We start from the raw sequence: 13,921 nt of genomic DNA, 5'->3' as shown, positions 1-13,921 counted from the left end.
GAAGGGAGCGGGGGGGAGAGAAGAAAAGTCAGCAATACTTGTATGAAAGGGTTTTTTATGGTACCTTTAATCATCATTCTAAGACTGTTGAATTTATCACGCAAAACTGTAGGAACATATTGTCTGTTGTTTATAGGTATGGTGTTTGTTCATCGGGGTTACTTCTGTGTTATTAGTTGGGTTGGATGCAATCTGGTGTCATACTCACGGGTGCGGGTAACGCGTGTGTATCACAGCTGGAACGAGGAGGGAGGCTGGCTGTAGCTCCTGTGAGCGGCTGGAGCCTGCCAGGCTGGCGGCAGGCTCTGTGCTGCCTGATGAATTGATTTATTCAGTGTCGAAGCAACTACAGGTGCCCACTGCTACTCTGAACCCCCAGCCTTAAATGGAAAATCAAAATAAACCGTGAACTGTCCATGGATATATCTGCTTTTGTCTACCTCCTTTTTCCTAAGCCTTAAGGAGGAGATGAAGAGCTTTTGCATTTGCCTGGGGGTTAACAAATTGAAGTTTTTGTAGATCAAGTGAGACCAGTTTCCACAAATAAAGACATCTTGCAGGACATCGTGCAAGCAACTCTCCTTCACCTCAGCTAATGGACTCTGGTTTAATTTTCTGTTGTGGGCTAAATTTTCCTCCAAGCATGTAAGGCAACTGCATTGGGGTGGGTTGTTTTTTTTTTGGGGGGGGGGATGAATTTTTTTTTTTTTTTTGGGGGGGGAGGGATGGGTTAGGGCATGACATTTTGCCATTATCCTTTTTGTCACCTTGTGAACAGTAGGAAGGTTGATAATACTTTTATTTCAGAAACTTGCGTATGCCAGAATTGCAGAAAGTCACTTTTATTCACAGTAAAGAACCTCAGCAGCAGCCCTTGGTTGTCATTGCCTAATTCTTGTGATTATTGAATACAGCCAGTATTTCCTAGAAAAAGAATCGTTTACTTCCCCAATGAGTAGTATTACTCTTTGATATCATTAGTAACCTGAAAACTGATAACAGAGAAAAAAAGGAGTGTGTTCCAAGTCGTATGGTTTAATAAATGTTTAAGATTGTATGTCTGCTAATTAGATAAATGGTGGAGTTAGAAAATTTCCTTGGGGAAGAAAGATAAAGACACAGAAGAAAAATTTTGTTTTGGTGATTGAAAGATTTTTTTCATTTTATTTTTTGAAAGGCATGGATTATTTTGAAGCAGATAAAGACATGCAAACAAGTTTGGTTTTTTTTTTTTTTAATATCTTATGGGACTTTCAGCTTTTGTTTGAGCAGAGTTGGGGTCTTGTCTTTGTGTTTACAGAGAAAAGCATTTGAGAGCATCTTTTTGTAAGAGATCTAACTAAGAAAGCAGCAGCTTGGGACCGTCAGCTGGTATTTTGTTTAAGCCTTTACTTTTTGTTGCTTTATCAGAAGTGTTTGGGCCCTTGCAAGCTGGTTTTATGTTCTTTCACTCACCCTCTTCCGCTTTCAGCCGACCTTTCCTGCTAGGATGGCTTCCTGCCTGGCACGGCCACTTCCTCACTGACAAATGCAAGTTGATGTATCTCCCCCCTTTCTCTGCAACACTTTCTTTTTAGAAACATTTATAGGTACTTCGACGTTCCAGTGTCAGAACCTCTGGGCTACACAGATAATACACACAGCCTCAGCCTTAACCTACGTGGTACAAGCATAGGGTACCCAGACCTTTGTTCTGGAAGTGCTTGCATAGGGTGTCTTGACCCTCGGAACAGATCTTACAGAGGAGGTGGAGCTGGGAATGCTCTCCACTACTGCGGAGAGGAACTGTGCCTTGGTGGGGGAGAAGGTGGAGCTGGGAATGCTCTCCACTACTGCAGAGAGGAACTGTGCCTTGGTGAGAAGGCACATAGGATTTGGGGTGTCCTCCCATGGTCACAGGTGGTTGTCAGTTACCCCACAGCTCAACTAAACTGAGGGGGTAGGTCAGGCTCCCTGCTTACAGGTTTTATTTCTTAGCTTGGGCAAGTCTAGAGTGTATGTGTGGCCAGTTCCCACGCTTCTCCTGGTGCAACATAACTCCCCAAGCTCTTGTAACTCTCCTAGTCCTTAAATTTCAAAAAGCATTTTTTGTGCACGCTGCTGTTATCATGCATCATTCAGAATTTCTGCTGAGCTCTTTGCCTTTACCTGTTGTTTTCATCTAGGTATGTAACATACAAAATTTTGCTAGAATTGTGAGTTTAAACAATGCAAGTACTTGGACAACTACTTTAATTTTTTCAGAGTTTGAGATCTAGACCAGGGTAAAACTCTCCTCCTACAGCACAGCTTGAAACTTTTCCTGAAAAAAATAAAACTTAATGTAATCTCAACGAGCATGATATAGGGAGGAGTAAAACAACCAAAGAGTGTATGTACTGATATCGATGTGAAAAATAGAGAGCTGAATAGAAATGCTTCAAAAGACTTGAGCTGTTTTGTTGGGTTTTTGGTGGGGCTTTTTTTTTAGTCAGGAAACTATTATCAAAACCCGTTTTGGATTTGTTCATCTGGTCTGTTTTGGTTCTTTTAAGGTAAACTTAGGATTTTGTAATCAGTGACCTCAGCACAGGAGTTTGCTCTGCTTATTGAATGAAGAATAGAAGCACAGTGTGACCTACATTTCCGTTCAGTTTGTAATCAGTGACCTCAGCACAGGAGTTTGAGCTCTGCTTATTGAATGAAGAATGGAAGCACAATGTGACCTACATTTCTGTTCAGTCGGATGGGATTTGGGGTGTCGTGAGATACCAGCAGAATGCTAATTGTGAGCCAAACAAACTAGCTGGTTCCTATCTGGAGGATTTGCTTTCAGCCGAGGACATGTCAGAGATTAGTCTTGTAAAGTACTGAAGTGTCCATCAAAGGTACCTCTTCAAATGTGACCAAACCCCACCACCTCACTGTGCAGGCTTCAGGAAGCTCCTGTTTGCAAAGTAGGATGTATTTTTACTAGCACTACTATACCATGAACTAAACCTCAGGATTATTTAGCTATTACTGAGCAATGTGTGTTTGACACAATAGGGACAGCTAACACTGTAAAAAGAGGAGCTTCTAATCTAAATTAGATACGTTATTTGGGTTGAACTTAGTAAAAGATTGGATAGGAGATAAACAGGTAATGGGGGAGAGAAGGGAAGGGATGGGAAGGAGTTGATCATAGTTAGGTCTAATCAAAAAGTTCCTTGAGGAATTATGGGGAGAGAAAACAAAAGCAAGAATTCCCTTGAAAACATGTCTCTGAGTAAAAGCTAGAGAATCATATAGGCCTCAATCTCTTTTTTAATTTCTTTTTCTCCACATTTTATTATTATTATTTGCATCCATGATAAAATAGAAGTGAGGACAACTGTATGATTGGAGGGGTTTTTTGGTGGGGGAGGGATTTTTTTTTATTAAGTATGAGAAGGTAGTGCTTTATCTCATTTTGTTCACTTTACTGGAGGATGACTTATTTTTTCGAGGCAGACAGAAAAAGAGATATGAAGGGGAACTGAAAATCTTAGGAAGCTGCGGAAGGAGGGGGATGGTAGATTTTCCATAAAAACTTTCAGAGGTCTAATTAAGAGTTGCCTTTTGGAGATACCAACATCTTGTTAGTTCTGCTTTGTTATTTGTATAAGCGGCTTAGATGTGGTTTTTGTCCTGACAAGTTACATTCTGGGAGAGCAAGGAGGAAAGACAACAGTTAAATCAGCATTGGAAAGCTGGTTGAATGAATTGCCTCGAGGAGGGATTTAAGAAGCTGCAGAGAGAAAAGGATTTCAAAAGGCAGCAAAGACAGATGTTTGAAGCTGAGTAGAAGGTGTTACCAGCTTCTGTGCTAGGCATCAGACACCAACACATAGCTCAAGCTTTGAGATTAAAAATCACAGGGCTTCACTGCAGCCCTTTTCCAAAGTTTGCCTATGAGATGGGATGTGAGGAGAGGGGCAGCTTTTGGCATCTAGACCCTGCATTACCTGGTAGCACCCATAAGCACTGTTTTGACATTATGATTAGTTCAAGTCTTCACAAGGATTTCCAAAATAAACTTAATCCTCTGCTGGAGGGAGGAAAACTGGAATTTTGGGAGATAAAGTGAAATTCTGGGAGGGAACGTATTGCTCACAGCCCCAGTCCCCCCCACCTCGATGCACTGACACCCCAGCCCCCACGTCTTCTCAGTATTCAGTCTTGCCAGGTTCCTTTTGACCATATTCTCTTCTAGCAAGGTGCTTGGTACACAGGTTCAACTCCAGGCATTTCACAGTAGCTGACTGCCACGCTAGTCTGTTAGGTCACTTTGTTCTCATAGCCTTTCTAATGTATTCAGTGCCTTGACAAATTTTCTTGGCAAGAGCTTTATAAAATGATACCATATTGTGCATAACTTAACATGCCGTTAAACATCAGAACATCTTCTACCATACAAGTCCTGAAGTCCATCACTAAGCTCAGAAATCAGAACAGCTCCAATACTTGAGTGCTCTTTGTACGGAACAATAAGTGGTAGGAAGGCAGCGATTTTTGTAAGGAGTCACTTTTGTCTCTATTTGTCTTCCACTTTTTTTTTTTTAAATGGAATTGAAAACAGCAGTATCAGTGAGGAGACTGATCAGCTAAGCTGAATATTGATTAGCTCCTGATATGACAAAACTACACTTTGTGCTGCTGCAGTATTTTAATCATGCTCGTAGCATTTCAAACTGAAGGGGTGTTGGTCAGCTGATTTAAATGCTTTGGTATTTGTGCCTCCCCGCCCCCATTTCTGAATATATGCTTCCATTTTTCCTAATGTCAAGAAAATGTTGAGTTTTCAGACTGGAAGCTTATTGTGTCTCAGTGTTTGATCTCCAGTTGCTCAAAGGTTAGGCGCTACAGGGGGTGAGTGGTTAAACTGTTCACAGATGCCTTGCAACTAGATGCTCCTTCATCTCTGCTCTCTGTGTGTTTCACAAAATAATTTTATCCACAGTTGGTGTTTATTTACAGGAAATACTTGTAAACAACTGGTGGCATTGTGCATACAGATGTCAGACTGCAGTGTGTGACATTTGGCACTGTAAGGAAACTTTCAGTTTCTGAAAGCAGTTTATTGTAGTGGATGCACATTTTCTTAGAAGACTGTTTTTTCTAATCAGAGGCAGGAATACTCATTTGCATGTCACTATCATGTTGCTCCTCGAAAATCAAAAGAGAATATATTACCTTTAAGCAAGGCTGACACGGAATTGACATTTCAGCAAGAGCAGGCAAGCTGGGGCAGCGTCCCCTGCGGGCCTGCCTTTGGTTTTTGTTTTCGTTTCAACAACCTTTAGCAAGTGTTTTCCTATTATGTAAAAATTTTACTGTAATGAAAACATTAGAGATCAAGAAGTCAGGTATGTCTTGAACTTGCCATCAGGATTATGATGTGCCTTCAAGCTGTTTTACTTTCTGGGGAGGCAGCAGTTGTTTTTAAAGACATTGTGTGCCTGATGTGAAGCTCGGTGTTTGTCCAGTAGTGGAAACGCTGTCTCTGACTAGCAGTCAACTTGTTAGGTGACTCAAACCTCGTAGTGAAGAGGAGTGGTTAGGTAGTGTTTGTGGAGGAAGACATGCTTGCATCAAAATGGCAATGTCTTTGCTTGGTTGGAACAAGACATGGTCCCAGCTTGCACAGGTTTTCCCTGTGTGAGCCTAGGACTGTCAAAGCACGTTTCTTACTGACCATGGTGTCAACTGATGCAAAATTAGTTTGTGACAAGGTTCTCATGTAGAAACTGGAAAATGTGTTTGAACTTGGCTGTTCTGAGATGGATGATAGTGACCACAGTATCTTGGATAATGCAAACTTCTGATTAGGGTTTTTAAATGTTGGTGGTGGAATAGCTGTTATTTCAGCTTCATCACTGATGAAAGGAAGATGAGCAGTTGTGGTGCAAGTCTCAGGATACCCTTGACAGTCCGAAACTTGTACTGACCTCTTAGTGCTGGTTTCTGCATGCCTCTGCAGCTCTTGGTGCAAATCTTCTGCTCTCTACGCTGCAGGTGGGACGGAGGTGTGAGGGTTTGAGGTGGGTTTTTTTGGGGGGTGTGTGGGGGTTATATTGTTCTGCAGTACTAGAGGGGTGTATTTAGTATGCATCTCTCTGTTGCTGTGGTACAAGCAAGCTTGACTTGCATGTCGGAATATAAGGCAAAGCTTTTCCTTTGTATTTTTGTCACAGCATTTCTAATATATGCCCTTTAAACAGACTAATAGCAGTTGCATATTTTTCTGTGCCTATAGCAGTAATAGCTTTTTAGATTTATAGCAGGTATTTTGTTTGTGCAATACTTGGAACTTGATAGAATGCACACCCTTAGGCAACAGATTCATTATTCACCGTAGCAGAGAGGCTGGCAGGTAGAAAAGCAACTGGGGATCTCATGTTTCAACTAGGTGGCATAAGTGTTATCAGCCTTGACCATCAAGTAGTGCCTTTAAAGAAAAGTATGGTATGCCTAAGGGTAAAATATGCTCATGATACCATTGGTTCTTATTCACATAGTTCTGTGAAAAATGCTTGTTATGCCATGTGTAGGTGTATGGAAACAAACAAGTATGCCTGTGTGTATGTATGTATATGTATGTGTTTAAAAAAGTCAGGTATTTTAATTCGGTTGGTATTTGCAATACTTCTGGGCTACAGTTCCGTACATCTTGAGTCACATATGAGATACAGATGGAGGCTTCTGTGCTTTGCTAACTTGGACATGTCCCTTGTTTTCTCTCCACACACCCCCCACCCCCCCCAGGGTAATAAATGCAGGGAAGAGCACGCACAATGAAGATCAAGCCAGCTGTGAAGTCCTCTTTGTCAAGAAGAAAGCTGGAGGCGTTAATTCTACACCAAACAAGAACTCTTCAACAAAACGGAGGTCATCGCTGCCCAATGGAGAAGGTCTCCAGCTGAAAGACAATTCAGTAAGCAGACTTCTGTATCTTGTCAATGGAGAAGTACAAAATAAATATAAAAGGAAGTGGCAATATGACACTAAAAGATGTTTACTGAATGTTTCATATACTTTCAGTTACCTCTTATTAATTATCTCTGCTTAAATACAGAACACAACTATATTTTTCTTAGCTCTACTACTTGATTTTTGATTTCTTGCATTGAAAAATGCTCCTTGCATGTAAGACATTTTAGTTTAAAGATGGGGAGGGAAATACTCCTTGGATTTTCCTTTTTGTTTCATTTCTGAAAATATAATCCTGAGAAATTTACTGCTGCAGAATACTGTGAGTTTAATGGCTGTGGTTGACTTGTCCAGTGACGGTCACTGCAAGCATGGCAGTATCACCATTTATACAGTCATACAATTTTATTAAGGGTTAGACAGTCATTTAGGTTCTTTTCACTGAAGCAGTATTGCGTGTAGCAAGGATGGTTTATGTAGGTAGGGTAAGGTCATCCAGCACACTGAATTCAATGATTTTTGTGGACTATGGCTCCTGTCTTTGTGTGGAGAGTGATGTACGTCATGCACTTGTTTACTGGCAATCGTTAGTCTTCATCTGTCTTGTTTCCTGACTGGCTAATTACTTCATCTGCTCTTTAAGCATGAGCTCAGGCTCCAGCAACGATTGGTAGTGTGTGTTTGGTTCAGACATTTAGCCATGTAACACTAAATGCCCTGTCTGAATGTTGGAGTCGGACGACGTGGATATGCAGTCTTTCTGCTGCTGGGAGAACACAAGTTCTCCCTAAGTGATAATTAGTCTTTCAGTGGACTGTAAGTACCCTTTTTTTGGTTTTTGGGGTTTTGTTTTTGTTTTAAACCAGGTTGTGATTAGTAGTCTGCTTCAGTCTCTCTCCCAGAATCCCATGGCTTGGTACACCTGATGGCTGCAGGGGTCATTGGGGTCCTGAGCAACAAGCATTCCTCTTGCACTGTGTCCCTCCCCACCTCTTGCTCCTCGTGTTCTGTTTCATATTTCATTATTGCTGCAACATTTTCAGACTCTGACAGATTTTCCAGGTTTGCAAATAGCCCTGTTCTTTCTTCTTTCAAATCTTTCCTTAAATCACCTGTCCCAGTTCCTGTGTGTTGATATTCCTCATTGTATTCTGACAGTCATGATTTTTTTCCAAGTACATATGTGAACACTCCTGGATAAAGAATTGTGCCCTGTGCTCGCTGGGGCTAATGAGTTCTGTGTACACTCATGCAAGGCAAAACAGAATTTGTTTTAATAGTCTGTGTTTTGAAAAGTCTTTTCTAGAAAGCCCGTGCAACTGTCTGCTATTGGCTCATGCGGATGCTTGGTTCCATGAGTGTATTTAATTTTTGTATGCATTAATTATGTTTAATGAAGCAAGCATTTGGCCACAGTACTTGTTCATGTATATAAAACACATCAAGATAAGCAACAACGTGCTTCGGCCAGGTAATGGGTTTGTTTTGACGCAAAGGGCATCGCTGTGTCATGCACACAGCACACTGACACCCTGTGCAGTCACCAACCTGGGTAGGCACATCTTGGTGCTGTGCAGAGGTACGCTCTGATCTAACACCACATTTAATGATTCTATGATTTAATTTCCAGGCCTACCATGTGAGATACCTGGTCAGGGGCCTCTGCATCTGGGATGTGGGTGAATGTAGCTGTGCTGAATTTGCCTGTGTTTTGATATTTTGGGGGCATTCATGGGACATAGAAAGCTTTGTAGCAATGTTTCACAAAGTCCAGTTAACTTCCAGCTTTGAGTAGTATCAGATGCTTCTTGAGAGCAAAAGGCACACTATGTTGTATATACTATACTGCATGGTTAATCATCTTCCTCAGAAGGAACTTTTTTCCAAACATTACATAGCTAATATGTTTATATTGCATTAAAAATACAGGGATATAAAACTATTTCATTATTGGAAAGATGTCTTCACTAGCCTTGATGGTATCCGTCATTATGGTCATCATACTGTTATGATATCATAATGGTAGGGTCTATAAATTGACTGCATATTTTTGAAAGCTGTTCTTTTTATCCATTTTAAACTTAATGATTGTCAGCCTTGTTAAATATCCAATTGCCCTGTGTTATGAGAAGCATCTCGTAGAATATTCTGACTTTTCTTCCTCTCTTCATTAGTGTATTTCCTACTTTGATTCTGTATTTTTTATCTCGATTTTGGAATAAATGGCCACTCCCTTCCAAGCTTCTTGAAACATTTTTATTTCAAATCTTCTGTTCTTTCTTCTATTTCTGACACATTTTGACGAGAAATGAGCATAATGTCTGAAGTGAGGAGCCAGCTGATCTGTATAATATAGTATTCTGTTTTCATGCTACTTGTTATCATGTTCTTTATATGTTCTCTTCTTATCTACAGATTTACTTCTGTTTTCTAGATGATACTTGAACGAGTGCTATAGCACTCATTATTTAGCTGTGTAAAACCTATTCTACCATGTTATTAGACCACAGCTTGTGAATTTATATTTGTAATATATTTTCCCAAAACAGGCAGCATATTTCTGGAAAAAGTTTTCTACTAGAGGGCAGTCTTACACTATCAATTAGTAGGATTTTTTCCTTGGTACGTTTCTTTGCTGGTTGAATACATTTAAAAAGAAAAAAAAAAGTACACATTTCTATAATGTATCATACTTTTACATTTTCATATTTTTGTACTGTAAAGTATAATATTGTGTTTTGCCCTCACATAGTGTTGTTAGCAAATATTTTTTAAGGAGTGTATGAGTTGGTATTAAATGTGATAAGGGTGCAACTTACTCTGTATCAATAGGATGTAGAAATACAGACTTGAGACACTCCAGTGAATGGTATAATATCATCCCGGCAAGTATTTAGTAAGAAAGCCAGAGGCTGAATTCTGTAAATGCCTCCTAGGGAAATCCCACCGTAACACATGATCTGGAATAATCTCTGAGTGGTGAAGCACCTTGTAGAAATATTGAAGGAAGGCGGCATGAGGGAAGCAGTTTATTGAGTATTTGTCCAATGAAAAGAAAGATTTATTCTTGTTCTTGTTTAGTTTTTTAAAGTTGATTGCTATATATTGTTAAGGGTGCCCATTTTTTTTCTATAACTGAGCCCCAATTATGTGTGTGTGTATATATATGCATTTTCTTTCATGATTTCTCATCCGTTGCTTGACCCAAAACTTTGCATGTCTTAATTATATTTTATAATTGCAAAACCCAGGAGACTGCTGAACCTTCCTGAAAGCTAGGTCAGCAGTTGAGGAGCCTGAAGCTTATTAAATCTCCTAGTACATACTAGAAATTAATTGTAAGATCAGTGCAGTGAAGGATCTGTTTGCTTTTCATATATCTGGTAGTTATTCAGAACGTTGTTAAATCTGAATCTTTTGAAAGAAAATGTAAAATAAATCACTGTGTTGACCAGTCATACTCTCACGTGAGGCCTCTGTCCAGTTAAAAGAACAAATGAAGATTGATGTTTGAAAGACTGCTTTTGACAGAATACCGCCAGACCTAGTAGAAATAGATGTCTTGTTCTCTGAGAGTCTGCAGAATGTCAGTACTTTTGGGAAGAAGTTCAAACTCCCAAATGTGAAAGAGAGAACAGCCATGCATATGCATACAAAAATAGGTAATCGCTTGGTGGCTGCGGAGGTCATCTCAGCTGTGGGAGGAAAAGCAAGGACCTTTTTGTGCTTTTTGTCTCATCTGTGTGCCCTGACTGCTGGCCCTGGTTCGTTCTCCAAGTCGCTGCTTTATTTGCCCCATATATTTAATTCTCATCAAATTGGTATGGTTTTGGAGAATTCATTTCTTTCAAACAGAGGAGCTGTTTTTATTCTCAGGGTGGGGGAAACGAATTTGTTTCTTCTTCCTTTTTTAGACAGCTAATAGGTTATTCATGGTTATACTCTCTTTGCTAGTTCAAAAGTAAATGAAGCTTCGTAGGAATACATAGAAGTTTCTGGAGACTAATATTTAGGTTACAGTAATGCCTGCAGATCCCAACTGAAGTTAAGGCCCTGGAGCATCTCACACAGAATGTGTGTATAAGAGCAGTGTTGTGGTAGTCATCTCCCCTGACTGTATATGCTTTTAATACAGACCTCTCAGTTATCTAGTGTACTTCCACAGTTGATAGGGAGAAATAAATCTACTTTGGAATGAGATGAGCATAGTCTGAAAGTACGGGATTTCTTACTCCCTGCTAAGTATAAGGGCAATTTAGAGAACTGTCTTGGAGGTGTGCAATGTAGATGTCTGAACTTAGCTGAACTGGTAGCAACACCCTCTTGTTTAAGAATTACTAGTCCGAAAAGGACAAGATCAGGGAACTCCAGAAGAACCACCATAGCTGACGTGGCCATGCTGCGTTCATGTCAGTGACAGCCCGAGAATACAGCTCAGGCCCATGGGAGCTTCTCTGTCTTAATTTGTGCTGCCCATTGGCTTAGAGGAAATAAGTGGTAACATCTCAATTTCACTTTTTGTCATGGGCCATTGTTCTGGTCTGTTTTAAGGCTTCCCGGTCTCTGATGGCACCTTATTTGGCTACCAAGCTCACATGAGGCTTGTTCAATGTTGGACGTATCCAGTGTTTGTGCTCATAATAATGAGAGTGAATTGTGTTAATAACTGTTCTTTATTTTCTGAAAAACTCTAATACAGACTTTGGTGGGGGCTTTCTTTGGAAAACTTAAGAAAATTGGGGGGAAGGGGTTTAAACTTGTTCTTAATTGTAAGTTTCTGTTATAGTTTGGGGGCAGGGGGAGGGCAATGACAAAATATCTTCTTCCTCTAGGTGGAAGGTAAAATATTTCCATTTCAGTCAGAGGTGTAATGCCTTTATGCTTTTTCCCCCAAAGGCAGCACATCTCCAAAGGAGTAGCACCTTTCGAATGACATGAGGACATAAGCTGTGGAAGCATTATCCATGGTGCATCATGAGGTGGATTTTGGCTAGGGAGCCAAACCCTAAGAGAAGAATGGGAGCAGAAGTAGTTTGATCTACAACTCCCAGGAGGCACAGTGTCGCTATTTTGAATAAATTATTTCTGTTTTCAGCTGAAATATTTTCACTTTGGGATACTTGTTTCTGTTGGCAAAATACATTTTGCATGAATAGCAATCTATTTTTACAAACAGGTTTTTTAGTCAGTAATCCTGTTATCCGTTAAAAAAGGCTTAAACAGAATTTTACAGCCAACTGTTGTGTGAACTTGGAGGGATTCTGAGCCCAGAGCAAGCTAGCACAACTGCCAGTCATGCCTTCAGGGGTGAAGTTTCACAACAGTTTTTTTGGTGAATTTACCAGACTGGGTAAGTGGGTGGGTCTGCCTAAGGAGCCGCATTTGGAAATGTGTACATTTGTTGGGTTTTCCACCATTACAGGTTGTATCTATCCTGTATGATCCTTACTGTGGTAAGTAATTCAGTAGGACAATACTCCCTTTTCTCAGCATTTCAGTAATGAAATGAAGAGTGCACATTAGACTGCTGATTTCCTTCTCTTGGAGGAACTCTCCACTGTGTAGATGACTATATTGTTAATGCACTGGTTAAGAGTATGAACTTTACTACAGCAGCAATGCTATAAGCTAAAAAAAAAAATAAATAATAGACTTTTATGTAATTTTTATAATCAAGGCTTTTAAATGTGCATTTCAACAAAGTTATAAGTAATAATGCTTATTCAGCAATGAATTCTGCCCTTTGAACAGCATGAACTTGTAGTGATGGTCTATATACATGTTGCTAGAAGAGACATTTTGCATTAGGTTTTGGATTTTGTAGCTCGAGGCAATAACGAATGATGTCTTTTGGATCTGCAAATGACAATTCATGGTGTTCTTACTCCAACCTGTCTGCCATGTCCTGCAGCCAGTGGTTGGCACCTTTGTGGAGCAGCTGGAAGCAGAAAGTAAAAGGAGCTGCAGTTCACAGCCCTGTCCAGAAGCTTGAAATAAGCAGTGTTTTGGGCATGAGGTGCTGGGGTGCAGGTGGTGCCTAGACTATATGCTGATCTGTTGCATAAGGGAGCAGTGTTCGGGTGAATGAAACAAATCACGTCTGTCATCCTAAATTAGACCACAGTCGGCATGACATGCAGATACAATTTTTAAGTTCTTTGACTGCAGTGAGATCTAGGTTATGCTTTCTTAGTATGAGGTGTTTTGCAACAGTATTGCCCGATTTCTGTCCCTTGCAAAATTATTTATTTCTAAATCTGTATTAGTCCACCCACATCTGACTTGCAAGGCAGCCCCACAAACAGTTGTTTCAGCATAGCTGGGAGAAGGTGCAGGATTAAGAAGAAATGGAGGGGAAAGGAGAGACTGGAAAGATTCTTTCCACATGCTGCTGCCAAATATGCTGTCGTGCAAAGACAGGTAATGTTATGCCTTAAATGCTTCCCTGAGGATTCCTAGGTGAATTTCTCCCCAAAAAAGTTGAGGTTATCTAGGGTATGGCTCCTTGGTATTTTTCAGGCAGATCGGAGCTTGTGCTGCCCAGAACTTAGTCTGCCTCCAGCCCTGAGTTAATGGGCCCTACCTGAGTGATAGGGCACCCCACCGCAAAAACATGGTTTCTGCTCAAATCAGAGCAATAGTGGAGCTGACTGACACCTGTCAGAGGAGACTGTGTGGAGCAGAAGGAGAGAAATATTTGAAAATCGCATCATTGATCAATAACTGCTGAACAAATACATAACATTACCACATATACCTTAATTTTAATAATGAGGTCTACAAAATTTACTTTTTCTGGATACTCTGCCTATATGAGAGCAGTTGTGCTGACTGGCATGCTAGGAGTTGAGCTAAGGTATAAGATCTAAAAGCATACTATTATGCCGAGACCTATACCAAAACACTTGCATAGCTCTTCTGATCAGAGGGTATGTAACTCCAGTACTGTACGTGAAAGTTTTCAGAGGACTGCGAAGAACTAGGCAGTGAA

At 40.3% G+C, this 13,921-nt stretch overlaps 1 protein-coding gene across 1 annotated transcript in view; it reads left to right on the top strand.

The window, feature by feature from the left end:
* The window catches only part of PPM1H (protein phosphatase, Mg2+/Mn2+ dependent 1H), an 88,319-nt gene that overhangs the window by 11,924 nt on the left and 62,474 nt on the right, over positions 1–13,921 (top strand). The window contains exons 4-5 of the mRNA XM_009281119.1: positions 5,981–6,041; positions 6,766–6,934. Coding sequence (XP_009279394.1) covers positions 5,981–6,041; positions 6,766–6,934 — 230 coding nt within the window. The remainder of the gene's footprint in view (positions 1–5,980; positions 6,042–6,765; positions 6,935–13,921) is intronic.

The sequence above is a fragment of the Aptenodytes forsteri genome, unplaced genomic scaffold, assembly GCF_000699145.1.
Source record: "Aptenodytes forsteri isolate BGI_AS27 unplaced genomic scaffold, ASM69914v1 Scaffold4, whole genome shotgun sequence".
Taxonomy (NCBI): domain Eukaryota; kingdom Metazoa; phylum Chordata; class Aves; order Sphenisciformes; family Spheniscidae; genus Aptenodytes; species Aptenodytes forsteri.
This window is presented reverse-complemented; position numbering and strand designations above follow the sequence as displayed.